General features: G+C 56.4%; 4 protein-coding genes across 9 annotated transcripts; 3 read left to right on the forward strand and 1 right to left on the reverse strand.

Annotated features, from left to right (window-relative positions):
* The first annotated feature begins 2,214 nt into the window (after positions 1-2,214).
* Positions 2,215-4,277, forward strand: ESPNL (espin like). Its single transcript, XM_071752758.1, has 3 exons — positions 2,215-2,298; positions 2,640-2,897; positions 2,978-4,277. The coding sequence occupies exons 1-3, from the start codon at positions 2,215-2,217 to the stop codon at positions 4,226-4,228; spliced, it is 1,593 nt and encodes a 530-aa protein (XP_071608859.1). The 3' UTR covers positions 4,229-4,277.
* Positions 4,278-4,658: 381 nt separating this feature from the next.
* KLHL30 (kelch like family member 30) lies at positions 4,659-8,874 on the forward strand. 4 transcript variants are annotated; one of them, XM_071751610.1, is made up of 8 exons: positions 4,663-4,934; positions 5,210-6,024; positions 6,102-6,270; positions 6,468-6,554; positions 6,743-6,898; positions 6,987-7,175; positions 7,691-7,836; positions 8,428-8,874. In XM_071751610.1, the coding sequence occupies exons 2-8, from the start codon at positions 5,251-5,253 to the stop codon at positions 8,677-8,679; spliced, it is 1,773 nt and encodes a 590-aa protein (XP_071607711.1). In that variant the 5' UTR covers positions 4,663-4,934; positions 5,210-5,250; the 3' UTR covers positions 8,680-8,874. The 4 variants fall into 4 exon arrangements, with proteins under 4 accessions (XP_071607712.1, XP_071607711.1, XP_071607710.1 ...); XM_071751609.1 differs by having other exon boundaries at positions 4,664-4,934; positions 5,184-6,024; XM_071751612.1 differs by having other exon boundaries at positions 4,667-4,934; positions 5,415-6,024.
* Positions 8,875-9,610: 736 nt separating this feature from the next.
* LOC139799472 (erythroferrone-like) lies at positions 9,611-11,721 on the forward strand. Its single transcript, XM_071751520.1, has 6 exons — positions 9,611-10,145; positions 10,325-10,512; positions 10,612-10,720; positions 10,795-10,876; positions 11,002-11,080; positions 11,395-11,721. The coding sequence occupies exons 1-6, from the start codon at positions 9,800-9,802 to the stop codon at positions 11,491-11,493; spliced, it is 903 nt and encodes a 300-aa protein (XP_071607621.1). The 5' UTR covers positions 9,611-9,799; the 3' UTR covers positions 11,494-11,721.
* Positions 11,722-14,019: 2,298 nt separating this feature from the next.
* On the reverse strand, positions 14,020-27,315 carry ILKAP (ILK associated serine/threonine phosphatase). Of its 3 annotated transcripts, XM_071751651.1 has the most exons (13): positions 27,208-27,315; positions 26,447-26,512; positions 26,003-26,059; positions 25,049-25,168; positions 24,141-24,267; positions 22,115-22,221; positions 21,592-21,685; positions 20,277-20,364; positions 18,598-18,719; positions 16,710-16,829; positions 15,467-15,548; positions 15,095-15,259; positions 14,020-14,136 (listed from the first exon to the last, which is right to left on the reverse strand). In XM_071751651.1, the coding sequence occupies exons 1-12, from the start codon at positions 27,251-27,253 to the stop codon at positions 15,119-15,121; spliced, it is 1,170 nt and encodes a 389-aa protein (XP_071607752.1). In that variant the 5' UTR covers positions 27,254-27,315; the 3' UTR covers positions 14,020-14,136; positions 15,095-15,118. The 3 variants fall into 3 exon arrangements, with proteins under 3 accessions (XP_071607752.1, XP_071607751.1, XP_071607753.1); XM_071751650.1 differs by lacking the exon at positions 14,020-14,136 and having other exon boundaries at positions 14,985-15,259; XM_071751652.1 differs by lacking the exons at positions 14,020-14,136; positions 25,049-25,168; positions 26,003-26,059 and having other exon boundaries at positions 14,985-15,259.
* Between the last annotated feature and the right edge of the window lie 639 nt (positions 27,316-27,954).

Consider the following 27,954-nt stretch of genomic DNA (forward strand, 5'->3'; position numbering starts at 1 on the left):
AGGCTGCTTTCCCCTCTGCTTTGATGCTTCCTTTTGTCATTTAACTGATTTGTTGTGGTCTTTCCCTTCCCACCTGAGGCTTCACCTTCCTCCCAGGTCTCAGAAGTGCTGGGCAGAGCAAGAGTCCTCAGCCAAGACCTCTGCTTTGCATTTCCAGTCCTGGGAGCCCAGCAGCTCTCCTGCTGCCCATGCAGGAGGTGGGGAGGGTTCTATTTATGAAACATCTTCTATTCTTACCTCTCCTGCTGTTGGAACGTGGTTGTTGTGCTTTGAGCCCCTTTAGCTTCCTGCTTTTGACCAGTGAGAATATTGCTGCATTTTTTGGTGGTTCCTCTGCTTGCCCAGACCCAGCTCTTGAAGAGCAGAGGCCAAGCTCTGCTGGCATAAGGAGGGGGAAGGTAGCTTGAGGCTGTGCTTAGTTTGAAGTATTCCTCAAATAAAAAAAATGTTGGCTTAAATGTTTTTTTTTCTCAAGTCTTCAGTCTGTCTGTGTTTGCCCTGCCTCTTCTCAGTGGCATCAGATCTGCATGGGCAGAATTCAGGGGAAGGGAAAGGGAGGGGGGCAACTTGAGCCTTAGGGTCTTACCCAAAGGTGTCCCAATGCCCACTGACTGCTCCCAGGGTCGTCTCCTGGTGCATGGTGGAGACAATGAAGGTAGCAGGACACCCAAAAAGACTAAAAGAGAAGGATGACTCCTCTCCGGGAAGTCTGGAAATCTGTGTGTATCAGGGACTTATGCAAAAAAAGAGACCCCTTTTCTTTTCCTGTATAAAAATTGCCCAAAAAGAACCGAAAAGCAGCTCGGAGGAGCCAGCAGCTCAGAAGGACAGGAGGAAGCCAACTCCTGTGACTACAAACTCCAGCACTTCGGCTTCAGCTCCGGGACAGAGAAGCGGCAGGAGGGACAGACCCTACGCACCCAACCACAGCCAGAGGCCAGGAACAGCGGACGGTGATAACATCTTAATTACTCCCTCCTTCTTTTCTCTTCTTAACGACTCTTCTCTCCAAAGTAACTAATTGTATGAATCCTAGATAAATCCTTTTAACTTGTTTAAATCATAAAGCCTGGTTGTTTTTGTAAATTCACGCGTCGTCTGTGAGTAGTGGCTGAAATTTCCTCGCCAACAAAATACAAATAATAACTCGGATCGTAACAACAGAGAAAGAGCCAACCCTCAGAGGGCTTGCAGCAAAATCCCACCTGGGGCACAGCTGCAAAGCTCTGGCCCTGGAGCAGGCTCACCTCTGGGTGGTGCCTCCAGTCCCAGAGCAGGTTCCTGTGCTTTGTCCTACTTCCCCATCAATATTGCAGAGCGTTGTGCTGCCCAGTGCCCGCCCAGTGCCCACCCAGTGCCAGCCCAGTGCCAGCTGCCCTGCCAGTGCAGGGTTATGTCCATTCATCCTCCTCCCACGGGAGCCCATCTGTGCCGGGTGCCAGCCTCTGCTGGAGCCAGGGAGGACTGGAGGGGCTGGATCTGTAATGGATACTCCCCAGGTGATTGGTATTTAAAGGCTTTGATCTGCTGCTTCTTGATTCTATTCCAGCCCCTCGATGGAATTTCTCACGTGTAACTGAGCCCTGCTAATCCATCCTGGCCATATATAATGGATGGTGGTGGAGGGAAGAGACACAGATGAGGCTGAATATTGGTAACAGATGCCAGGGCAGCAGTGCTGCTGGTCCCTCTGCTGAAGATGCCCCGCTGCTCTTACCTGTCCTCTGTGCCAGCCGGTGCAAAATGCTTCCTCTGGCACCAAAACCTGGCCTGGCTGTGTGTGGGGCAGGTGCCACGACCATCCTCAGCAGAGAACAGGGACATTCTCTGCTGGCCAGAGGAGCGGGGACAAACACCGAGCCACTGTTTCCAGGCTTGGCACTAGTGCCAGCCACTGAGCCCTGGTGCTGCCACTCGATGCCCCTATAAAATATTAATGGGATGCTCACTGTGCTCTCTGCCTGGCCCCAGCACTGCTGCTGCAGCCCCTGCCCTCCTCAGGGTCCCGACTCTCTGGCCTCCCCTCCTGCTTCCTGTGCGGGGCTTTGGGGGGGCTTTGCACCCACCTTTTGTCTGGGCAGGGCAGGACCCATCCTCCGACACTCAGAGGGGAGGCTCAGCAGCCCAGCCCTCCACTGCAGGTAAGGCTCTGCTGGAGTCAAGGAGCATCCCCATCCGCTGGGGAAAGCGGGGTGGGTGGGTCAGGGACACGGGATGCCCGAAGAAGAAGGGCTGGGAGCAGCGGGGGTGGCCCCAAGCTCAGTCCTCTGCTGCGAGGAGGGCCCTGCGGTGTCCCCGGTGGGGAGAGGGGGGCAGCGGGGGCCATACGGCTCTGTCTCATATTCCGAAGGAAGCATCCACCCATGGGTGTTCCCTGGAGAGTGTTCTCTGCAAGGATGTGGGGGTGATGTGCCATACATCCTCACGGGGCATGAGGATGCCTGGGGGGCGCCGGGGGTGTCGGGTCCATCGTCTCCCCTTGCCTGCCCTCCTCCAGGAGGAGGCCTGCGCCTCTATCCCCGGCAACCACGCGGCCCGGCGGGGGATGGAGCCCGGCAGGTCCGTGCAGGCGGAGCTGAAGCTCCGCAAACCCTCTCCGCGGGCCAGGATCCCGGCGCCTTTCTTCGCCCATGCGGTAGGTCGCTGGCTACGCCCGCGGCCCTCGGCTCGTCCCCTCGGCTGCCGCCCCCTCCCGTAGCCCCCCCCGTGACTCTGCCGCGCAGGATGGGGCTCCGAAGCCGACGGAACCCCCCGGGCCGTACCCCCTGGACGAAGACGTCGACTCCCTGGTGCCCACGCACGACGAGCGGGGACGCCTCATCCCCGAGTGGAAGCGGCAGGTGATGGTGCGACGGCTGCGGGCGCATCCGGCGGACGAGCCCTCGGCGGGCGGCCAGGTACGGAGGGGACGGGGAGGTGGGGAGGGGGGAGCAGGCTGCCGGCCCGGGGGGGGACAGTCACGGCGCCTTTATCGCAGGACGCGGGGTCCTGGCACTTCTCCCCCTCTCGCCAAGCCGTGCTGGGCCCCTTCGGGGAGCTGCTGACCGAAGCGGACCTGCAGCAGCTGGAGCGGGCGGTAGAGAGCCTGAGGCTTCGGCGGCGGGGCGAGGCGTACCAGGGCGAGCTGCGGCGCCTGGCGCGGGAGCTGCGGGCCCTCCTGCCCGCCCCGCTGCTCAACATCACCGTACGCAGCCCCCCGCCTGCCCCCGGGCAGCCCCTGCCCCACTGGTGTGGCCGTCTGGCGGGGGCCGTCAGCAGCCTGGCCGCGCTGCTGGCCCACGCCGAGGGGCCGCGGGTCGCCTCCCCCGCCGCGGCCACTACCCCCGTCGTGGCCGCCGTCTGGCAGCCCCGGGAGCCGGGGGGCAGCCTGGCGCAGCGGGAGATCCGGCAGTGCGGGGTCTGCGTCCGCAGCCTCCGCGACGCCTTCGAGCCGCCGTGGGGGGCGGCGGAGGGGAAGGTGGCCGGGGGTAGCGGGACGGAGGCTGCCAGCGACTCGGGCATCAGCTGCGAGGAGGCGTTTTCCGAAGGCGGCGGCTCCCCGGGGCCGGGGCTCGGGCCGAGGCCGGGGTTGGGGCCGGAGTGGGGCAGCCTGAGGAAGGAGCGGATCGTGATGCTCTTCCTGAGCCACTGGAAACGATCCGCCTACGGGCCCTCTCCGCCGGCCGCCGGGGACCCCCGCAAGGCAACGGGGGCCGGGGCGGGGGTGGCTGCCCGGCTGGTGCGGCAGAGAGCGGCCATCCAGCGGCTTCTGGGCGGCTGGAGGGACGCGGCGTCCCGCCGACCCCCGCCGCCGCCCGCTGCCCGCTGCGCCCCGCTCTCCCCGGAGCAGTTCGTGGCCAAGCCCAACGGGGAGCCGGCCGACTACGAGAGCCTGTCGCTGGAGCTCTTCATGCTGGGGTATTTCCGCATCCTGGAGCAGGAGCTGCCCCCCGAGGAGCGCCGCGGCCGCCACCTCCTCTGCTTCGAGGTCTTCGAGCAGCTGGGCCGGCACGGGTGGCCGGCGGTCCGCTCCTTCCACCGAGCCGTCACCGAGGAAATCGCCTCCGGCCGGCGAAGCTGGCTGGACGGATTCGACGACATCAAAGCGCGGTATTTCGGATCCCCACAAAGCTTGGCTCGCCAGCAGGAGGAGGCCTGGGGAGACGGGGAGGAGATCTGCCGCTACATCGACCGCAGCTTCGCCTTCTGGAAAGAGAAGGAAGCCGAGATCTTCAGTTTGGAGGAGTGATGCCCGCTGGCGGGGAGGGCGGAGGGCTGCTTGAAAGCCGCGGGCTGCAATAAAAAAACCCTTTTCGCTTCTGCCTGAGCTGGGCGATGCTTGCCGGGGAGAGAGAGAGGGAGGGAGGGAGAGAGGAAAGGAGGGAGGGAGGGAGGGAGGGAGGGAGGGAGGGAGGGAGGGAGGGAGGGAGGGAGGGAGGGAGGGAGGGAAGGAAAGCTTTAGGGTGAAGAGCGACCGCCTGGCCATGGCTGCACCCCACCGGCACCCGTGGGATCGGTGCCTCGGCCCCCGACTCCCCGCGGTGAGGCGGCTGCTGCCGGCTGTGTGTGGCCGCCGGGGAGTGAGATAACATCCTATATTTAACACCCGGCAGCGCAGCCGGGGGTGGCAGAGGAGGGACATCGCGGGGATCCCCGGTGACCGATGGGGTGAAGGGAGCGGATTGTGGATGGGAGCCTTTCCTCCAGGCTTGCGGTGCCCGGCTGGCCCCGGAGAGGCTTTCGGAAAGAGCAGAGCCGCGGGGCGACGGGGATGGGCGGCTCTGCCCGTGCGTTGCCTTTAAGAGCAGGGAGCGGTGTCCCGGTGCTGCCTAAAAATAGCGTGTTGTCCCCTCCTGTCCCGGCTGGATCCCGTGTCGCGCAGGAGTGTCCCTGCCCAGCGCGGGGACCGCGGCTACTTCCCTCCCGGGGGGCTGGCCGAGGGCTGCAGAGCACAGGTGAGAGTGGAGGGGGGGGGGAGCGAGCCGGAGTGAGGCTCAGCCCGGTCCTCAAACCATCCCCAGCCCTGAAAAATCGGTGGCAGCTCCCGCTCCGGGCGCGGGGAGGAGAAATCCAGGCCACCTGTGGAATCCGGGAGGCAGGGGGGTCTCCAGGGAGCACCTCTGCTGTAAAGGAGGTGCTGGGAAGGGGCGGTTGTTCTGGGGAGCGGTGAGGGAGAGGGATCCGGCATTGCCTTTTCCTGGCAGGGACATCCTTGCCTCGCTCTGCTCAGGCTTTGTCTGACGGCGGGGCCCCGCGGCCATCCCCAGCACCATGGTGAGGAATGTGGATGACTTTGACTTCTGCTTACCTTCCCACGCCCAGGGCGTGCTGGAGGGTCTGCAGCGGCTGCGTGCCAACCCCAAGCTGGCGGATGTCACGCTGGTGGCAGGCGGGCAGGAGTTCCCCTGCCACCGCGGCGTCCTGGCCCTCTGCAGCCACTACTTCCACGCCATGTTCTCGGGTGACTTTGCCGAGAGCATCGCGGCACGGGTGGAGCTGAAGGAGGTCGACCCCAGCGCTCTGGAGGTGCTGCTGGACTTTGCCTACACGGGGAAGGTGACCATCAACCAGGGCAACGTGGAGGGGCTGATGAGAACCTCCAGCCAGCTCCACTTCCCCACCATCCAGAAGGTCTGCAGCCGCTACCTCCGGCAGCAGATGGATGCCTCCAACTGCCTGGGGATCTGTGAGTTTGGTGAGAGCCACGGCTGCCCCGAGGTCTCCTCCAAGGCCTGGGCTTTCCTGAAGGAGAACTTTGAAGCTGTCTCTCGGGAGGAGGAGTTCCTTCAGCTCTCTAAGGAGAGGTTGGCTCTTTACCTCTCCAATGACCAGCTGCAGGTGCAGGAGGAACAGAGCCTGGCCGAGGCTGTGCTGCGCTGGGTCCGACACGACCCGGGGCCCCGAGCCCAGTTCCTGCCTGAACTGCTGGAGCTGGCCCACCTTGTCTCACTGCCCGACCAGTACCTGCAGAACCTGCTAGCCACTGAGCCCCTCGTCCGCGACTCAGATGCCAGCAAGGCCCTTGTCACTCGATCCTTCGCCATGGTGGGTACTTATTTCCCCCCCCCGAGCTGGGAAGTTGAAGCTCAGCTTCGAGCCTGAGGGTCCCACCTCTCCACCAGGGGCGGGGCAGTGCTGGAGCCTGGAAGAACCCAGGGACCCCACCACCAAAGCTGGAGGAGGTGCTGGTGGTGGTTGGCGGCCGAGTGCTGGAGGAGAGTGAGGATGAGGATGGGGGGATAGAGATGCCAGCTGCTCCCAGGAACTTTGCCTTCTACAACCCCAAAAGCAGTAAGTGCCCACAGCAGGGAGGGGGCAAGCACATCCCTTCTCCCCCCTGCACGTTAATCAACCCTCCATCTACCCCAAAACTGCTTCTTGCCAAATGATCTGGTGTCAGGAGGGGCATGAGGGAGAGGGGAACAGAGCTGGTTGCATCATTGCTGTCTGGGGGGACACTGTCATTGATTGGCCCTGCTGGGTTTCAGGAAGATGGATGGCTCTGCCCGATTTCCCTGATTACAACAAGTGGGGCTTTTCCCTGGTGGCTCTGAACAACAATGTGTACGTCACAGGTAGGTGCTGAGGCTGCTGGTGCAAGGCAGGGTGTCCCCAAGGAGTGGGGATGGAGAATGTGGAACAAAGATGTGGGTATGGGATGCTGGGATGGAGCCAGGGGCTGCCCTCCTCTCTGAGCAAAGCCCATCCCTGGGCTGGGTTCAGCCCTGGCAAGGGCTGCACCCCCTGAACCCTCCCTCTCCAGGTGGCTCCCGTGGTTCTCAGAACGACACGTGGTCAACGACACAGGCCTGGTGCTTCTGCCCCAAGGAAGGTGCCTGGAAGGGCATCGCTTCCATGTTGAGAGCCCGGACAAACCACACCAGCACCGTCCTCAACGGCGAGATCTACGTCATCGGGGGTAAGAGCCCCACGACCCCCCGGGTACTGCCAGGGCCCACGGGTGTCCCAGAGCAGCGGGGTGGCTGCAGCATCCCCCCGCCCTGCAGGGACAACGGTGGATGCCGTGGAGGTGGAGCGTTACGACCCCTACAACAAGAGCTGGTGTGCCATCAGCCCAGCCCCCAAGTACGTGAGCAATTTCGCGGCTGCCGGCTGCTCGGGGAAGCTCTACCTGGTGGGCTCCTGCGCCGTCAAGTACAACGCCCTCACCCTCCAGTGCTACAACCCCGTCCAAGGTGAGAGCTGGCCCCGCTCCCACACCCCAGCGACACCTTCCCGGGGAGCAGGACTGAGGGCATCCCGAGGCAGGTGACGTCCTGTGCCCCCAGGCGTGCTCCAGGGGGATGTCACCAGGTGCTGGCGATGGCTGTGAGCTGGCAGCACAGCCCAGAAGATGCCTGGGGCAGAGGGATGGGGGGAGGCTGCTTGCCTTGGAGAAACAAAACCCTGCTCCACCCCCTGGGGAAACAAAATTCCACCTCCTGGGGCAGCCTCTGCAACCTGCGGTGGTCTCCCCCACTCCACATCACTACTACAAACAATAACCCCTCCCATTTATTTTATTTTTTTTTTTAATACAAGAGTCCTGTGTGGGATGGAGACCACAGATGCCACCCTGCCTGGCCTCTCTGTCCCCTCCTTTTCAAACTCCCCCTTACACAGCCACATGCTTGGCAATGCTTTTTTTGGTCGCTGGCAGCTGCTTCAAGAGCCAAGGGTGGAATGTGCTGCTAATGGCTGCTCCTTGCAGATCTGTGGAGTGTGATCACATCCCCCTTCATCCCCAAGTACCTCTCAGCACCTCGCTGTGCCACACTGCATGGCCTCATCTACCTCATCGGTGACAACACCAAGAAGGTCCACGTGTACAACCCAGAGGCCAACATCTGGCAGAAGGTAGATGGATGCAGGACTGGGCACCTTCACCCTCCCAGGGAGGCGGGGCAGCTGTTTCCTCCCTGGTAGCACCCTACAACCACCCTACAACCCCTCCCCAGCGGGTGCCAGCACCCTCTCTCTCCTCACCCCACTAGTCCCCTGGCTCTCTTAACCCCTGCAGAGCCAGAGATGCCCCAGTCCTTCCTTCACTGCTGCACTGTCACACCTGCACTAGGAGCATGACTTTCACACCATGTTACTGATTTTAAGCAGTGTTCACACTGCAGAAGCCCACAGGACCTCCCTTTTCCAGTGCCACCCCCCTGCAGGGTGTGCAGGGCTTCTGCCTCTGCAGTCCAGCAAAATCCTGCCTGTCCCTCCTGCCCTCCAGACTCCCTGCAGCAGCCCCAACCTTGCTCCTGATCAGGCACAACATGGGGATGCTGCTAAAAGCAAGACATGGCCCCAGGAGCCTCCAAGCCTCACTGAGAAGATGGGGTGGGAGGGATGCACCCAGGGGGTCAACGTCCTCCACTGTGGGAGCGGGAGGTCTCGGGGTGGGGGGGGGGGTGGGATGTCTTCGTGCCTCTCACCTTGCTCCTTGCACAGGTGCAGCTGCTGCACACCCTCCACGAGAACGGGGGGATGGTGCCACTGGGCGACCGGCTCTTCGTCACGGGTGGCCACTGGAAGGGCATGGATGGGGACTACCGGGTGGAGATGGAGGTGTACGACTGCTCCAAGGACCTCTGGACACGGGAAGGCTCCCTGCCGTGCCTCTGGCTCTTCCACAGCTCTTCCTCCATCTTCATGGACACCTCCAAGTGGACAGAGGCTTTCCAGGGGGACCACGGGTGGTAGGAGAGCTCAGAGTGCAGTGTTTCCTCCTGCACAGCTGCTTTCCCCCCTCTCACATCTCTTCCTGCTGTTGGCTCAGCTCTGCAGGTGGGGCAGAGGAGGAGGAGGGGATGGAAGCCCCTCTGCCAGGCTGCTTAGGGCATTGGGAGCCTGTAGCACACCCCAACCACCAGGATTAAACTTCTCCTTATAGACACACTTTGGCTAGTGCTTCCTTTTAGTTTGGCTTTGGTTTTTTCCTCTTCAAAACATAAAAGCTTTTAGAGTAGTTTAAGGCCTCCCAAAGTGTGGCCCATCCCATATGGGCCTGGCTTTGCTGCCTGGTGCCCTTTCCCCATGATGCTGACATCCAGTATGGAGAAATATGAGAGGCACTGAGAGAATCTCTTCTCCCTGAGACTCATAGCTCTCTGGCACCTTTCTGGCCCACACTGACATGTCAGACCTGCTCCAGCAGAATGACAGGAGATAAAGGGCTAACCCAGCTTTTGGATGCTTTGTGTCCTCGGGTGGCAGAGTGGCCTGCAACCATCCTGGTTTCTTTCCTGGGATGGACAGCACAGTCCCCTGGGAAGTGATCCAAGGGGTCATTATGAAGCAGCTGGCAGCTGGGTGGCTCCTGGTGCTGGGACAGAGCCAGGCAGTGTTCCCTGTCCTTGCTGGTACCCAGCAGACAGGATAACCTGGGTGGGGACAGCACAAGGCAATGCTTCCTTGACAGCCAGTGCCACCACCGTTACAGGGATGGCACAGATCTGCCAGCAGTGTTTGATAGTTTATCAGCTCTGTGTCACGTTATTAATTATTATTATTATTATTATTATTACTATTATTATTATTATTATTATTATTATTATTATTATTATTATTATTATTATTACGGCATTAACCACGCACGCCGAGGAGCTCTGTGGGGGGTGTGTGGGATGGAGACCCCCGGGCTGCGGGAGCGTTCCCTGCTCCTGGAGCTCTGCACTGCTCCCCAGGGGCCGTGCGGGGGGGCTCCCTGCGTCCCGCAGAGGGGGACCCGCTTGGGGCTCCCCTCGGGAGCGGGGCGGGCCCCACGGCGCCTTCGTGAGCCCCGAGGCGGGGCCAGGGCCGCCCTCCCGGTAACGGCGACGGGATGCGGCTGCCGGGGCTCTGCCTGGCTCTCCTCTGTGCCGTAGCCGGCACCGGCTCCCCGGGCGCGGGAACAGCCGCGGGGAGGACAGCGGGGATGGGACGCGGGGAGCCCGGGGGGGGACGCGACCCCCGGGCCGGCGGTGTGGACCCCCGCCAGGCTTGGATGCTGCTGGCCGGGAGCGCCGGGAGAACCGACGGCAACCGCGGACGGGGCAGGGCTGGGATGACAGCACCAGCCCCCGGCCAATCGCCAGGAAACTCACCCGAGGCTGCTTTGCGAATCGGTGTGCCCGGGGCCCCCGCCGCGCTGGAAGAGCTGCTGAGGGAGCTGCAGCTCCTGCTGAAAGGTACCCACCAGGTCCGGGGCACGCTGCAGTAAGGGGACGCTGGCAGGGACCCCAGGGCAGGAGCAGGGGCCGGTAGGGATGAGGCACCGAGGGGCTGGGCCAGGCACCGTCTCATCTTGAGGCCGGGAAAAGCCAGGGTTCCATCCTAAAGCCAACTCCTGGTCGGCTTTTCGGGTCAGGCATGGTGAAGGAGCAGGTGAAGATGTGCAGGAAGGCCTGGAAAGGGTGTCGGGAAAAGGAGGAGAGCAGGGGAGGCAACCAACAGGCCGGGTCCCATCGCCGTGTGGAAGCAGCCTTCCGCTGCCAGACACGGGAAAACATCTCAGTGGAGAAGAGAGTGCCACAGGAGCTGCAGCTCTACTCCATCGTGAGTGCTCAGCCTGCTTCCCCTTCCCGTCTGCAGCACCTTGCTGCCCGTGGCATCCACCTACCAGGTTCTCTAACCCAAACCTCTTTCCATCCCCAGCCGGAGAGGGAGGCGATCTTCCACCGGGGCTCCGGCCTGAACCTGACCACTGGGAAGTACACGGCCCCGGTGTCTGGGTATTACACCTTCACGGCCAAGCTGCACATCGGTGAGCCCTTGGATAACTCCCCGTGTCCCTGCCCGGGACTTCTGGGCCAGCTTTAACCCTCTCCTCTGTCCCAGTGTGCAGAGCACAGCGGAGGAAGGGGCGGGGGAATCGGCTTCGGGTACTGATCTGCGTGCAGAGCCGCTGCCGGCACAACAGGTAGGGCAGGGGAAAGTCAGGAGAGGAGATGGACCCCGTGCCTGGGAGGGATAAAGTACCCCAGCACCCCCAAAGGAAGGAGAGACACACACTCTCTCCCCAGCACCATCCTCCCTCTTCCACAGCAATTTGGAGGCAGTGTCCAGGCTGGAGAGTGGTGGTGACCTTTTCACCATCTCTGTCACCGGAGTCCTTTACCTGCAGGTTAGTGGTGCCACCTCTGCTTGGGACTGTGCCAGCAGGAAGGTGCTTCCTGTGGTCCCAGCTCCAAGGCTGGGCTGTGAGTCTGTTTCTCAGCCCAGCTCCAGCCCCGAATGTCACACGGGGCTGAGGTCTGGACATGCCCATCCTATTGGCCTCCCTCTCATCCTTTCCCCGGAGGGCAGGGGGCTGAGCAGCCCCTCCAGCCCTCAGCTGCTGTACACAGGGGTCAGCCACCTCCTTTGCTCTGCCAGGCTCTGCCTGGTGCTTGAAGGAGGTGACCCATGCCCGTTAATCTCTCTCTCTCTCCCCTCCAGGCTGGGCAGTATGCCTCTGTTTTCGTGGACAACACTGCAGGCTCTCCCCTCACCGTTCAAAGTGGCTCCGATTTCAGCGCCGTTCTGCTGGGGGTGTGAAAAGGCACCGGGCACCGTGCTTGGAGCTGAGCCTGGACCAGAAGCAGCCAGACCCTGCTCCCTGCCAAGCCACCAGACCTCCCCTGCTCGGCACCAAGCACCGGGAACATCTTTTGCTGCTGCAGGAGCTGCAGGCGGTTCTGATACTGCTCATGCTCCAGGACCATCTGAAGCTATGCAAAAAGATCAGGAGGAAAGGATAATGATAATAAAGGAGCCTGACAAGGAGCTAAGTGAGTGAAATGTCATCTAAAGACTAAGGCTGAAAATCTGTCTTGGAAAGCACTGATGATGGGGGCAGCCAGCTGCTTCCCTGGGGGGCTCCACTCCCACCCTGCCAGCTGCTGGTGCCTGGGACAGAGTCCCACATCTCCATTCTTGCTCTCAGCAGATTTCCCTGCCCAGCTTCTCCGCAGCCCCAAACAGATTATTTGTATCCCTTTAGCTTCTCTGCAATGTATCAGCAGCGAGTATTTGCTGGCAGAAGCCAATGTCCTTCACAGCTAATCTGCAAAGCAGAGCAATGCCCCGATAAAGCAAATTCCTGGCCTGTGGCTTTCCAGACCAGGCGTTCCCTGCCCGTGGCACGGGGCCCAGGCTGTGGGCAGCCCAGATACGCCCCTGGTTCTGCCCCCGATAGCTGCCTGAGCCCGGGATGGGTGCAGGGCTACGTGCCTGAGCCGGGGCTGCGGGAGAGGTACCCGGGCAGGCTGGGCGTGGGGAGAGGGAGTGACACCTTTGATTTCTTAGTAGCAGGGTCGCACTGGGCAAGCTGTGCCAGCAACACCCCGAGATAGCCTGAACTGCACCCAGCCCCACCTTCCCTCTCAAGGATCCACACAGAGAGGCAGGGAGGAGACAGCCTCCTCGCCCCGGACCTGACCCACCGGGGCTTTGCTGGCCCTGACCCTCCTGCTCCACGGGCTGAACCTCCTCCAGCAGCCTGGAGAAGCAGCTGCTGCTGCAGCTCTGTGTGGGTGGGGTGTTTGGATCCAGGCTGTGCAGTTTTTAATGCTGCCGATGTGTCTCTGAAAGGAGAGAGGCTTTTTCCCCCAGCTGAACACCCGGGCAGCAGCATCCTGAGGAGCTCAGTGCAGGCAGCACATCCCAGTCCCCACCTCTGACTGTGAGCCAAGGCACAGATCAGACACCTTCCCTTCCTACCAAACCCACCTGTGAAGAAACAAAAAGGGCTCACTTCTGGAGAGCAGGGATTGCCAAGCTGGTCCTCTGCAAGCAAGACATAAAGAGCTCAGCACACCTGAAAACAAAACTGAAGGACTTACAGAGTCAGAGCCTCTTGAGAGGCTATTTGGGTGCTGGGAGGGGACCAGAAGCTCAGTCAGCCTCAAGGGAGGGGAGCTGCATGTACAACACTTATTCATGGGCCACCCTGGGGTGGTTGTCCCAGAGCTCTCCACAGTACCAGGATGCTGCTGAGCACTCAAGAAGGGAGAGTTTATTCTCAGGAGCCTTCTTGCAGACCCCATCATCCTATCAGGACCTATAAGCACACAGGTTTTTGACTTCCATTAAAGCTGGAGCTGACTACTCACAAGCATGGTGGAACCACAGTGCTTCTTTTTCCCCTTTTCCCTGAAAAATGGACAATGCAAACCATTTTACTGGAAATCATATTACCATAACACTGTGTATTATGGTCTGGAGCTGTGCTCTTGCTACTCTTTCCAAACACAAGAAAAAAGAAGTAACAAGAGAAGGGAGGAGGAGAGCAGACAGTCCAAGAAGTTCAAGCTCAGGCTTCTTTCCCCAGTTCATGTACTGGGTTTAAGAAGGGCCTCATGGAGGAAGCACCAGAGAGACAGAAGCTTGGCTCAGTGCAGCACACAGCTCTGCCCAGAGCACAATGGTGAAAAGCAGGGAGGTGAGAAGGGAGGGCAAGCTGCCCTTCTGAAATCTGCCATTAGTTTCGTTTGCCACAGACTTTAGCCACTAAATTAGGCACTACCCTGCCTTGGCTCTGGAAATCTGGCTTTGAAGAGCAGCAAAGTGTGCTGCTAAGATAGGCAACTCCATCTCAGCTCATCCTGCAGTGCAACCAGGGTGCAATCAGGGGATGCAGGAATGGCTGGGAGCAGAGCAAGCTGTCAGAGGCAAGTGCTATCCAAAATACATGGAGAGTATTTATTCCTTCCTTAGAAGGTAGCCTAACCATTAGAGCAAGCCCAGGAACTCAAACTCATCTCTGCTGTAGCAGAAACAGATCAAAGGTGGTCAAAGCACCCATCAAACTGATTTCTGCTGCAACAGAAACAGATCAAAGGTGGTCAAAGCACCCATCCCAAACAACAAGATAGCTTCAAGAAAATAGATAGCCCAAGATTATGGACCACCTCCCAAAGCTCCAGAGAACACAAGGAGCTGGAGAGAGCCCAGAAAGCTTCATAGCCCTGTGCAGGACTGGTGCAGGCACCACCATACCAGCCTGTCCAGCTCCTCTGTGACTGCACATGCAGGACAAGGAGATTGCACAAGAAGCCTGGCACAGACTGACCAGCTCATCTTCCTCACTGTACCATCTCACCCACAGGGCAGGAGAGTTGTGTAATCAGGAACTTGAAGTGCTTTGGTAGCCCAGGCTGTTTAGCTTTCACTCTCATTTGGTCTGAAGCCAAGTATTCCCTGGAAAACACCACACTGACTCCCTGCAGCAACAGCTGGTAGAGGAATGGGGATGGCAGGAGACACACAACACTTAACAGCAACAAGTACCTAAAACCCAAGATGCCTGCTCCTCAGATAGCACACAGCCCAGCACACAGCCCTTCATAGCTCTGCTACCTGGCAGGTCAATTTGATAAAAACACTTTTACAGGAAACATTGGGAGAGCAAACTCCAGCTGCTTTTGCCTGAAAGTTGCAGCAGGGGAAGTTTAGAAAAGGTATTAGGAAGAATTTCCTTACTGAGAGAGGTGCTGAAGTCACCATCCCTGGAGGTGTTTAAAAGCTGTGCAGGTGAGGCCCTTCAGAACATGTTCTAGTAATAGTGACACATTTTTTTTATTTTTTTTTTTTGGGTGGGGGGATGTATAATGGGGACTGACAGTTGGACTCAGTGATGTTAGAGGTCTTTTCCAGCCATGGCAAGTTGATGTGATTCAGTTGGGCTAAAACCCCAGTGTTCTCTGTAAGCAGAGGGAGGGTACACTGCTGCTCTGCAGGCCTGGTTTGTATCACTGCTGCTTGCAACCTCACCACCCACCTTCAGGACTGCATTTCCTTCCTAGCATTAAGAGGACAGCTCCCACCTGAGTCAGTCTGAAGAGCTCAGGACTCTCCTCAGAGCCTCCTCATAAAGCCCAAAGAGCAGCACAGTGGTGTTTAGAGCAGATGGCAGGGCTCACATCCACAGCCTCTGCCAAACACATTGATTTGGTTTACCAAGAGATTCAGTAAGGGCTGACAGGACAAGAGATGTGTCAGTAGGCTGACCCACTCTGGCAGCCACTGAAGAACACCACTGGCCAAGCATTAGAAAAAACCCAAACAACTTTATTTACACGGAAGAGCACCCAGCAGGATCCTCCCTCCCTCAGCCACACAAGCTTGCCCACCAGCTTCTCCCTTCCCTTGCACCCACCACAAGCTGGGGATCCTGGGGACCTCAGTGCTCTATCCTGACCACCACCACCGTGACGTTGTCTGCTGACCCTCTCTGCACTGCCTTGTTGGCCAGTCTGTTACAGGCAGCTTCGTACCTAGCATCCCATTCCAGCTTCCCTTCCCTCATCTGGATGTTCTTATCCTGTAGAGACAAGGAAAGCCAAGGCTAATAACTCCCAGCAAACAGCCTAAGTGCAAGCACGTGGTAATTTCCCAGCAAGGGGGACAAAAAAAAAACCACATGAGGACAGCCTCAGGTGTAAGGGAAACACCATTCTGCAAGTAGGAGTCCTAACGTTTTGTGCTCCTGGCACTGACAAACCCAGCCCCCACGTTGCTTTCTCCTCACCTCCAGGCAGGACACAATGAAGTTCACAGCTTCTTCTGGTGTAAAGACTTTAAAGAGGCCATCACATGCTATCAGAATGAACCTGGAAATCAAGAAGAGACAAGTTCCCAAGCGGAATCTTCGGCTCCCCAGCTAGAGCAAAATTTCCTCCAACCCAAAGGGAAGATGCCATAAAGCTCATCTGAAAATCCCTCCAGAACCTACCATTCAGAGAGGTGAGGCAATTCAAAGTACAGGCCAGGGAGTCAGGCAAACAATAGAAGACAAAGATCAGTGCATCCTGGCAGCCCTAGTGATGCTACACTCTTAGGCAAGAACACACACCATGCTCTGCTGGAAAGTTCCATTATTTCTCTAGAAACTTATTTCCTTTGAGTCCTTTTCATTCACATATTTTCCCTGTGAAGTGGCTAATTCAAGGAAATAAGAGAAAACACAGCCAACCTCATCTGCATCCCCTTTAAATTCTTTACATTTCCATTCTCCTGAGGTATGTGATAACTTAAGTATAAATATTCAAGAGAAAAGTGAGCAGCTTAATGCAGAAATACAAGGCCTACCTGTGACTGGAAAACTCTGCTACAAGGTATTGCTGCAGAAGGTTGAGGAGACAGAAAGCCCAAGGCAAGGAGATCTGGTTCTTAGCCCCACCCCAGAGGATGGAGAAGACAACCCTCCCTGCCTGCACAGGGATTGCACTAACCAGGAGCCCAAACCAGACAGGACAAGGAAAACTACAACCATGCTGCAGAGATGGCCACCCTGCCAGAGAAGCACATGGCTCTGAAGGCATCATTTTGGAGCCCGATGCTCAGAATATCTTTAGAAATATTTTAGTGGATCACTTGATACAGAATTCTCCTCCTGGAAAAAGCAGGAGGTACTGGGTTACATTCTCACCCCAGAGAGCCCGACATGAAAGCTCACAGCAATTTGTCACTGCCAATCATATGTTAGAAAAGTATCTCAAATCTTAAAATATCAGAGCTGGATGCAATGTGGGCACCACGGCTGCTGGAAACAACTCTTGGACAGGGTAAGACCCCAAGAATTCAAGCCCTAACCAACTGCTCGAAAAAACCGGTGTGTGAGCTTATTTTAGAGCACAAACAAATACCAACAAGTAACAGGAGAGAGCAGACATCAGCAGTAAGAGCCTCCTCTGAGTCTGGGTGACCAGTCTGAGGTGTCTTGTCCCTGAGAGCAGAGCAGGAGGGGTGTTGCTCCTCAGAGCAGGCTGTACCTGTCGTTGTGTGTCAGCTGGCAGCGCTTGATGTCTGGCACGGAGATCACCCCGCAGCGCTTGTACTGCCCGTCCCCGATGGAGCGGGAAACCTCCAGCACCCCCAGGACTCTCCCATCCCTGCACAAGGAGAGAGAAGGAAAAAAAAAAAAAGAAATAAAAAATAAAAAGAGTCCTCCCTGTACAAGCACATCCCACTGCACTGTCTGATGGGGACACTCTGCAGTGCGTGTTCAGCTGCCCCACACAAATCCTCGCCCGCGAGTTAAAATCTTCCCTTCTTTCCTTTCCTTTCTGTGTCTTTGTGTGAAGCTTTGGAAAAGCAGGGGAGAGGGGAGGAAGAAATGAAGTCGGGAGATTTCAAGGCTTTTTTCCATCTCCCTGCCCTAACTCAAGTCTTGCTCACCCTAGCAAGCCAGGGAATTAAGAGTTACTTGCTGAGCTGAACTCCCAAAGGCGTAGATTTGTATTCACAGATTATTTTTTGGCAAGGTATCTAGCAAAGTGCATTTCTCTAGAAGCACAGGGTGGCAGGAAGCAAGACCCGAGCCAGCTGCCCCTCCTGCCACGGAGGACACCAATCCCAACAGAAAGGCTCAGTTGGGGGCAGTCCCAAGAAGTCAGAACCACACTTTTCTCCAGATAACCTGGGATTTACTGACCACCAATCGCAGCAACCAGTTCTGTGAGGCCTAAGTAAGAACCCTTCTTAGGCAGCAGTTTTGTTTGGTTTTGTTTGCTTTTCTTGAGTGCTGCCCCAACAGAAGCAGCTTCCCACAATGCACCTTTCCAACAAGTAATATTCTCCCCAAAAAGGCTCTCCTGTACACTCTGGAAAGACATAAGGTCACTCATCTTGTAGCCCAACCAGCCTGGATTGAGATAAAATCAAGAAGTGAGGCACATCACAGAGGAGAGATGTGATGCTCACATACTCTGCAACTTATCTCTTGGGTCCAAAATTCTGAACTCCAGAGAGTGGAACAGGCTCTCAGGAAGCCAGGGAGCTGTTCCCCGAGTTCTGAAAAGAGCTAACAGATACTGACCCATCTCTTTCCTGTGTGCAAAGATAGATCAGTGCTAAGCACAAGCAGCAGCATGTGCTCTCCAGAGATAAGGGGAACAAGGCCCTCCAGACACTGCAGCATGACAGAACTGAGCTCACCCCTCCCCACTCCAGGGGGCATTCTGCAGGCACCAAAATACTTCACCTGCACCAGAGTCCTCTCTTGTGAGGATGCCATTAAATCCAGAAACAGCTTTCCAAGAAGAGAGAGGATCCAGCCAGGGAAATCAGACACAGCTGCCCAAAGAGCCACGTATGTCTACGTGCAGAGGAACATTAAGATAACCCTGTAGTGGCTCCAAAAATCTCCCTCCTACTGCAGGCCACCTCAGTGCATCAGCTGGAGTCCCAGGGAAGCAACACTGACTGATGTCAAGGGATTCTTGTGCCCTTTCACAACACCCCTCTCCTCTCACAGGACAAGGAGAAAGAGGTGATGCTGCAAGCAAGAGAGTGAGTTCTCTTCAGTGCCACAGTATGCAGCAAAGGGTAACTTCTTCAACAATCAAGTCCAGCTCTGCAGGTCAAGCTTAAGCACAGCCATGCTTGCAGTGCAGTGCCAAGCTTTCCTGTGGGTTCCTGCCTTTGCAGCACAGCACTGCTGCCACTGCCAGCCCCTGGGAAAACATCTCCCATCACTCAGCTCAAGCCACGGAACCCCTGGGACAGCTCAGTGCTTGGGACAGCACTGTGCCTCCCACTGGCAGGAAGGGATTCCCTCCAGGCCCTCCTTAGCGTGAGCGTTGGGCTCAGGAAGCCCCAGAAAGTCAGTGCTGAGCCCCAGGCTTTGAATTTGTCCCCTGAGACACTCGAGGAACTCACCTGACGTTTCCCCCAGCTTTCTGTATCCTCATCCGCTCCTCGTACTGGGTGGGGTTGTGCTCCTTGCTGAGGCTCAGGGCTGTGTGCTTCTGGCTCTCCTCGTTGTAGCGACACAGAATCGCCTGTGCTGACCAAAAACCCCTCGTGAGCAAACACCAAAACCAGCAGCCAGGCTGCAGCAAGAACAGCTTCCTGAGAAAGTGCTGCAGGTCACAGAGAATGGGGCTGCATCTGGCTGCTGACTGCTCACCAGGTGGGCTCCCCGGGGCTCAGTCCTGGTCAGTATTTTTAGCAGTGACCTGGATGCAGGAGCTGACTCAGCAAGCCTGCTTGTGAGTGTCAGGGAGATGGGTGAGTGTCAGGGAGATGGAGTTAGGCTTTTCTCAGTGGTGACCAGTGATAGGACAAGGGGTAATGGGTGTAAATTGGAGCATAGGAGGTTCAAGTTGAATATCAGAAAAAATTTTTTTACTGTAAGGGTGACGGAGCCCTGGAACAGGCTGCCCAGGGGGGTTGTGGAGTCTCCTTCACTGGAGACATTCAAAACCCACCTGGACACGTTCCTAGGGGATGTACTCTAGGGGGCCCTGCTCTGGCAGGGGGGGTTGGACTAGATGATCTTTGAGGTCCCTTCCAACCCCTAGGATTCTAGGATTCTATGATACTAAGCTGGGAGGTGCTGCTGATTCTCTTGAAGGACAAGAATCCTTGCAGAGGTATCTAGATAGGTTGGAGCACCAGGCAATCATCCATGGCATGAAATTTAACAAGCCCAAGTAGCAGATTCTACCCTGGGGGTGGAGTAACACCAGGCACAGCTATAAACTGGGAGAGGAGTGGCTGGAGAACAGCCGTGGGGAAGGGGGTCTGGAGGTGCCAGGGGCTCAGCAGGAGCCTGCAGGGTGCCTGACACCACGAGGGTAAACCCCATCCTGGGGGGCAACACGAGCCAGCCATGAGAGGGCGTTGTCCCTCTGGCTTCAGCACTGGTGTGGTGGCCTCATCTGAAGCAGTGTGTGCAGTCCTGGCCCCACAGGTTCAGAGGGATGTGAAGGCAAGTCCAGAGGAGGGTTGGGAGGAGTGTCCTGTGAGGAGCTGCTGAGGGCTCTGGGTTTGTCTAGTCAGGAGAAAAGGAGGCTAAGGGGTGACCTCATTGCTTTGACAGCTTCCTGAGGCCAGGGAGATGCTGAGCTCATCTCCCTGGGATCCAGGGACAGGGTATGTGGTTATGGTTCAAGGCCATAGGAAGGTTCAGCCTGGACATTAGGAAGCATTTCTTTGAGAGAGAGGTCAAACAGTGCAAGAGGCTTCCTGGAGAGGTGGTCAATGCCCAGAGCCTGGCAGTGTTTGAGACATTTGGACAATGCCCTGAATATGCTTTAGGAGTTAGCCAGCCCCCTGGTCAGCAGCTGGACAACATGATCACTGCAGGTCCCTTCCAACTGAAACATTCTATTCCAGACACTGTGTGGTATTTAGCATCATCAAGAGAGAGCTCCCAGACACCATGGGAGACAACACAGAAATACACTGCACACACCCAGACCAAGAAGCTCTGCAAGAACAGTTCCAGAGCTCGTGGTAACTGGGACATCCCAAAGAAACACCTTGCCCTTCAGGGGCAGTCAGTCTCTCAGATGAACTGGAGCACCAGCAGTGGGCTGCTGCTCTCTGCTTACCCGGCTGTCCCCAAGGTTGGCTATGTAGAGGATATTGTCAACAGCCAGCACACAGGTAGCTGTGGAGCCATCCTTCCATGCTGGCTTCCTGAAAGGAACAAGAATGAGTTTACCATGGGGGAAAAGCAGTATTTAAGAAGTTACTCACAGAGGGGCCTCCTGGAAGCATCCCGTGCCAATACGCAGCAGTCAGTCAGCACAAGCCCCCAGCAGCTGCCTGCAAGCAGCCAGGGAAATGTGGTGGCAAATACAAAGCTGGACAAGGACAGAGGAGCTGCAGGGAGCAAAAAAATGCCCAGCTGACCCAAACACCCTCTGCCACACTCCCCACAGCCCCACAACCCTTCCTCACCTGGCTCATCTGGAAGTGGCTCAATCACTGCTCAGAAGCTATGGCAAACAAGCACCCTAAAAGCCTCCTTGGGAGGTTCCTGCTTTGCAGCAAAGGGAAGGCACAGCCAAATTCCCTTTCTTTTCACTTGCATTTCCCTTCCTTTTTTCACAGTAACTCTGCCTGCCCACCCAGGTCCTCACCACTCCCCCTCAGCAGCAGCATCATTCATTCAGTCACTCTCCTGATATTTCCCCTGGTGTAGCTAAGCTTCTATCACCAGAGCTCTGGGTAAAACGAGAAGCTTTTCTCAGGTTACAGCTGCCCACTCCTCCTCCTCCTCCCCACAGTGAAGCCTGCTACCACACCATTCACCACTGAAACAAGCTCTGAGACTCATTTCTAGACCTAGAATTCAGTTTCATCCAGTTTTTCCCCAACTTTGGAGGTGGAGATGAATGAAGATCATGCATTTTGTCACCGAGACAGCTGTCATTAACCACCTTCTGCAGCACCTTTGTCACAAGTCATGTTTCTGACCACATGGGACCAGTTTGGGAATGACAATGTTGTGACAGACCCAAGGAAGCTTTTTTCCTGGCAAACCTGTGGATCTGATTAGGCTTAAGAGACTGAGCCAGCTCCTGTCTGGGGCAGCACGGGATACATCACCTCAGTAACATGATCAGTCTTCAAAACGAAGGCAAAGGAGATGCCCTGGTGTGGCTGGAGGTGCATTCTTGGTCATGTTTTAGTTTCTTCCTTTGCCACAAATATGCATTTTAGTCCAAGGAGTCCTACAGACCACAGAGTGAGACCAGAACATGCCATGATCTAGCTCTAACAGGCACTCAGCTGGCAGGTCCAGCCTGGCATAGCTAAACAGCATGGGGTTTACCCAAAGCACAGACAACACTCAGACAACAACCCTGTGAGAAGCAAGCTGAGGAACACAAAGGCACAGGAAGCATCATTTACACTTACTGGCTGGATGCCTGCTTCAGAAACTCTTCATCTGTGTGTTTGAAGGTGTCCAACAGGCATCTCTTCACAGTTTTCTCCACGCTGACTACCTCACCTGTCAGAGAAAACAGCAGCTCAGCTCCAGCTGAAATCCATCAGTCTCTCCCCTCCCAGCCACCCTTCAGCCAGGCTGTGCAGCTCTCAGACCCTGGGCAGAGCCACCAGAGCAAATCCTGGGCTCAAGATACCAAAAATCTCTGTGGCAGCACCTATGGAACACTGAGGACACACCACTCTCTCCCCTGTTTTCACTCTCCAAGAAGGAACTGCCAAAACTGGTTAACAGCACATCTCACACTCTTGTGCTGAGAAGGTTTCCAGCCCTTTTCCCTGGGAGACTGTGCAGTCTCCCAAACCCACTGGGAATAAGCAACAGGAACTGTAGAACTACACCCCAAAGAAAGCAATTTCCCCAACCCACTGCCATAATGCCAAGATAGAAAAGGTGATGGTTGTCCCACAGCCCTTCTACCACCCCACTCACCTTTAGGAAATTTCTTAATCAGGTTTTGGTGAAGATTCTGTGCTGCAAATTTTGAGGCTCGGACTCCACCATGGCCATCAAAAACAGCAAAGTATGAGACACGTGTGCTGTGAGGGAACACAGAGTGGCACAGAGGAGTTAAGGAATGCTGTTAATCACCCCCTGTCAGCTAGAATGAGTAAATACCCCAAGAACCAAACAAAGGCAGCAGCCTTCCCATGCCTGCAGGGACTACAAGAAAGCTGGAGAGGAACTTTTTAGCTGAGCATGCAGTGACAGGGCTAAAAGTAATGGTTTCCAACTGAAAAAGGGGAGATTTAGATCAGGTAATAGGAAGAAATTTACCTTCCTGTGAGGGTGGTAAAACACTGGCCCTGGTTGCCCCCAGAAGCTGTGGCTGCCCCATCCCTGGAAATGTTGGAGGTTGGATGGGGCTTGGAGCACCCTGGGCTGGGGGAGGGGTCCCTGCCCATGGCAGGGGGGTGGGAACTGGATGAGCTTGAAGGTCCCTTCCCACCCAAACCAGTCTGGGATTCCATGAAGTCTCTAAGCTCACACATTCAAGTATTTACAGCTCTGAGCCAGGAACTTTCTTGTAACTTTCCAGCCCTCGAGAAATGAAAGGAAAAGAAGCCACAACTTGGCATAAAAACAGCTCAAGATTTCACCTTGAGGGCACTGCAGCTCCCCAGCACTGCACAGACATCAGTATAACCACTCCTACAGTTCCTTCCATGCCTAAACTTGTTGAAACCATCAAGAAACTCAGATCCCTAAGCAAACAAAGCTCTCAGGACAATATCAGTTGAGAAACTAAATACAGTGTCAGGATGATGCTTAAGAGAACTCTGTTAAATACACACACTCCCCCAGCATATAATTACAGGTGTTAATTTGCTAAAAGATTGAAACATTTCAAATGAGAATTCTGACAGATCTCTGCTTTCTCTTTTTTTCAAGTGTTCTCCACTGCCACAGTTTGGGTTTTACACACTGTACAACACCCAAGACCTGATTACTTGTAATTAAACTGAAGGTCTCTTATTTGGGTAACAGAGCCTCAATATGCAGGGTTACCAGGCCCTCAGAATCACAGAACCATAGAACTGGCTGGGTTGGAAGGGACCTCAGAGCTCACCAAGTCCAACCCTTGCTCCACTCCCCCCGTGGTTCCCAGCCCATGGCACTGAGTGCCACATCCAGGCTCTTTTGAAATATCTCCAGGGATGGAGAATCCACCCCTTCCCTGGGCAGCCCATTCCAATGGCTGAGCACCCTCTCCAGAAAGAAATTCTTTCTAATGTCCAACCTAAACCTCCCCTGGCACAACTTGAGACCTCTTGTGCCCTCTTGTCTTGCTGAGAGTTGCCTGGGAAAAGAGCCCAACCCCCCCCTGGCTCCAACCTCCTTTCAGGGAGTTGGAGAGAGTGATGAGGTCTCCCCTGAGCCTCCTCTTCTCCAGCCTCAACACCCCCAGCTCCCTCAGCCCTTCCTCACAGGACTTGTGCTGGATCCCTTCCCAGCCTCCTTGCTCTTCTCTGGACCTGCTCCAGCACCTCAACCTCCTTCCTGAGCTGAGGGGCCCAGAACTGGACACAGGACTCAAGCTGTGGCCTCCCCAGGGCTGAGCACAGGGGCAGAATCCCTTCCCTGGACCTGCTGGCCACGCTGTTCCTGAGCCAGCCCAGGATGCCATTGGCCTTCTTGGCCACCTGGGCACACTGCTGCCTCCTCTTCAGCTTCCTGGCAATCCTTGTGAGTTCAGTGACCAAATCCATGAAGCATCCCTCAAAGGGAAGTTATTTGTGTTATAAAACAGTCCTGTCACTTGTCCAGGAACCCAGCTCATGATTCAACCCAGGCTGAATCCCAGTAACAAGCCCAAAGCACACACCAGGATGCAGGCATCAGCTACTCAAAGCAAAAAAGATCCTACCAAGGGCTCAGCTGAAGCAAGCTGGAGTCCCTTTACCTCCTGGGATGGCTGCCATCCACAGCTTTCATCTGGTAGCTGTGTCCCACTTACATTTGGGAGGGCAGAGGCTGGCATTCCTCAGTGATATCATTTAAGATGACATGTGCATCCTGCATGTCTTCTCTTTCACCTTTCCTCTCTGCCACGTAACCCTTCAATCCAAGAATTCCCACTGACCCTAAAGGGGAAGGAAGCAGATGCACACAAATCACACTCCTGCCTCTCCTCACTTCAGGCTAAAATCCAGAGTATCAGCCACCAGCTTTCAGCTTCCAGAGCCACTCCTGTGGCACTGCATGGCTCTCTCTCCCCCTCCAACAAGGGACCTGGCACCTCCAGGGCTTTTCAAGCACCCCCTAAGTCAGCAGCTAAGGAAGCTGTTTGCCTCCCTGTGGCAGGCAGCTGAGCCCAGACAGGGACATGACAAGAAAAAAGGGGCTGAGGTGGGCAGGGGAAGCAGGTGCTGATTAAACAGAGTTTGAAGAGGGTGCTAAGGAGAGGAACTCAGGGTCTGCTGTTTGAAGAACAAATCCCAAACATTATTCCCAAAGCTGCACCACACCAACCCTGCACTGCAGAACCCTGCTGGCTCTGCCTTTGTCAGCAGCCACCCAGAGGAGAGATTTGTGGATGTGGAAGGGGAAACTGGTGTGGCTTTAGCCTTCCTTCCACAGGTTTCACAACCTCCTGACAGCAGCACAGAAACTGAACTTGTCCTGCAAATGCTGAGGTGGTTGCTGCTCAGCCTCTGCCCCTTCAGCAGCCCCTGCTCCTGGGCAAGGGAGGCAGAGAGTGGCAGAGGGGCTTTCAGAGACTGCCAGAGCAGCTTGTTCCCTTCCAGAGGCTGAAAACACAAGCAGACTTAGGAACTAAAGCTCAGCTCAGCTCTGCTCTGCACTTACTCAGCCCAAAATCAAAAGTACAAATCGAGTACATTTGTTTTCAAACTGTCTGAAAACCTTTACAAACTTTCTTTTCCACAAGTTCTTCCCTGCCATTCTTCTCTTCCTTCTCCAGGGACTTCCTCTTCTCCCCTCTCCCATGGCTCCCAGCTGAGAGCTGCTCAGTAGCACTGCAGGCTGAAAGAAAAAAAAAGAAAAGAAAAAAAAAAAAAAAGAAAAAAAGGCAGGCAGCTGAATTTTTCAGCTGTCTTACTTGTGAAAATTCACCAGCAAGTCTTTCTGCTCTCCCCACCAACCCACAGTTTGTTTCTTAGCTAACAGCTTTTTTGTGGCTTACTGCACAGGTATTGCCATTTCCAGCTGGAACACTTCTGATTATTTTTTTTTCATTATTATTATTATTTGTGCCTACAAAACGTGCCTGCAAGAATCCAAAATGTGTATTTTCTTACTCTGACTCTGCAAACTTACTGGGAGCTTCATCAGACAGGTTAAAAAAAAAAATTAAAACTAGCAAGCAAAATTATTCCCATGACCTTAGAGCCCTGACCTTTTCCTTCTGGAAATTTATTCTCATGTGGTGTAGTGAATGATCTCACCTTCCCTCAGGTGCTAGCAAACACTTGGCTGCATGCAGAAAGCCTTGCCAGCCCCACAGCCTGGTTTTGGAGACACTGAATACAGATGTGGGCACATCTGTCCATGCCCCCAGCAGGAAAGCAACAGAAGGCAGGGCAGTGGCAGTGCTGCCTTCCCTCTGAGCAAGCACATGGGCACCTTCACTCCCACAGCAGGGAGCTTCAGGCACACACAGGGGCTCCCTGAAAGACATCTGAGGGCTGTACTGCTGGAAACAGACAGGAGTTTACTTTTTAAAAGAGCCAGATCAAAATGTCACTGACTGGGGCACAAGCAGATCACCACAGCCAGTGTCCCACAGATCCAGCTTTCCTGGGAAGGGAAGGGCAGGGCAGGTCAGCAGAGTCTGGGTGAGCTGACACAGCTCCTTACCTGTGTCACCACTGCTGGCTGGGGGAAGATCATCAAAGAGCAAAGAGCCTCCTTTTTCTGGAGCACAAGAAAAGACAAGCAGGTAAACACCTTGGTCCTTCTGAGGGAATGCTCTTCTCCAGGGGCAGAAATTATAAAATGTCACTTCACCAAAGCGAGCCAAATTTCAGCTTCTGTTACTGTATAGCAGAGGCAAGCTCTGGCCTGACCTTTGTTCCAGGGAATATTTAAATATTTAATATTTACATATTATATAAAACATAATATATAAATATTATGTTCCCTTAACACGTTAGGGAACAGGGAACACCTACAGCGTTCTGGTCATGCAGCAGTAAAAATAAAAAATAAACAAGAAAACGCCTTAGGAAAGTTTAATCTCAGGAGATGCTGATACAGAGAACATGGGAAGCCAAACTAAGAGCAGGACTGGAGCACCCCTACCTGAGTCAGCACTGCTGGTTGGTGGGAGATCATCAAAGAGCAGGGGCCCTTTCTGGACTTCCTTCCCTGTAAGACACCAAGGCAGGGTCAGGACCACCACAGCAGGGGGTTTCTGGAAGGGCCTCCACAAGGTGAGGATAGGGGGTAACCGGGCAGAGCCTTCATCTCTCATCCTCCTCATCCTTCATCTCTCAACCAGGCAGCTCCTACCCCAGCAAACCAACCCCTGCCCTGCCTGGGGGTGACTGAACCCTCCCCCTCCAGCTGGCTCCCGTGGAGCTCTGATCTTGCCAACCCTTCGGGTTATTTTGCAGTAACGTTCCTCAGCAGCCGGCTCAGGACGCTGCAGACGGGAAGGGGGCGCAGAAAGCACCGAATTATTTCAGGTAACCCCCCCGCAGGTCTCCCCAACCCTCCCCTGGCACAGGGAAGGACGAGGCTCGGGAACGGCCTAAGCCACCCCGCTCACCCCTCACACCTGAGCCAGGGCAGAGCGAAGCCAACGAACCAACCGAAAAAAAAAAACCTCCTCAGGACTAAAGCAGACCCTCAGCCCCCTCAGATCTGTTGCCATCCCCTCCCGCCCCGCCAGCCCCTCCGCCGTTACCGCCGCTCCCCAGCAGGGCCCGGCCCGGGGCTGTGCCCAGGCTGTACCGAGCAGGCCCGGCGGGGCCCAGCGCGGGCAGGCACCGGCCCCGCGGGCTGTCAGAGGCTGTGCCCCGGGGCAGGGCAGGGCAGGAGGGCGGGGGGAAGCCCCTCACCCGCCGCCGAGGCTCCGGGCTCCGGGAGGTCCCCGAACAGATCCATGGCGGGGGCAGCGCCGCCGCCGCTTCCTCCTGCCCGGGCCCAGCCCCGCCCCCCCGCTGTCAATCTCCCCGCCGGGCCAATGAGCAGCCGCGGAGCGGCCGGAAGTGGAGGCGGGAGCGGTGGCTGTGAGGCGGGCGCGGCTTCCCCTCCCCCCCTCCCCTCTGGAGTATCCAATCGGGAGGCGGGGCCGCCCCGCTCTGCCAATCAGCGCCGTCGCCTGCAGCCGTCTTCGGCTGTGTGGACCAATCCCGAGGCCGCGAGCTGCCTAGCACCGCCCCCATGCCGACCAATCGCTGGGGAGGGGGCGGAGGGGAAGGGCGAGCGGCGCCCTCTGGCGGTGCCATGGCGGAACACGCGGGGGTGACGGTGCCACCGGGGTGGTACCGGTGCCCATGGCGGTGCCCATGGCGGCACCGGGCCCATGGGCACCGGTACCACCCCGGTGGCACCGTCACCCCAGCGTGTTCCGCCATGGCACCGCCAGGGGCGCAGCTCGCCCCTTCCCCTCCGCCCCCTCCCCAGCGACTGGCTCAGGCATGGCGGGCGGTGCTCACGCCCATGGTGGTATCGGTGCTCATGGCGGTGCTCATGGTGGTACCGGTGCTCATGGAGGCACCCGTGACTGTGCTCATGGTGGTGCCCATGGTGACATTCATGGAGGTGCCCATGGAGGTGCCCATGGAGGTGCTCATGGAGGTGCC

The sequence above is a fragment of the Heliangelus exortis genome, chromosome 9 (assembly GCF_036169615.1).
Source record: "Heliangelus exortis chromosome 9, bHelExo1.hap1, whole genome shotgun sequence".
NCBI classification, from domain to species: Eukaryota; Metazoa; Chordata; class Aves; order Apodiformes; family Trochilidae; genus Heliangelus; species Heliangelus exortis.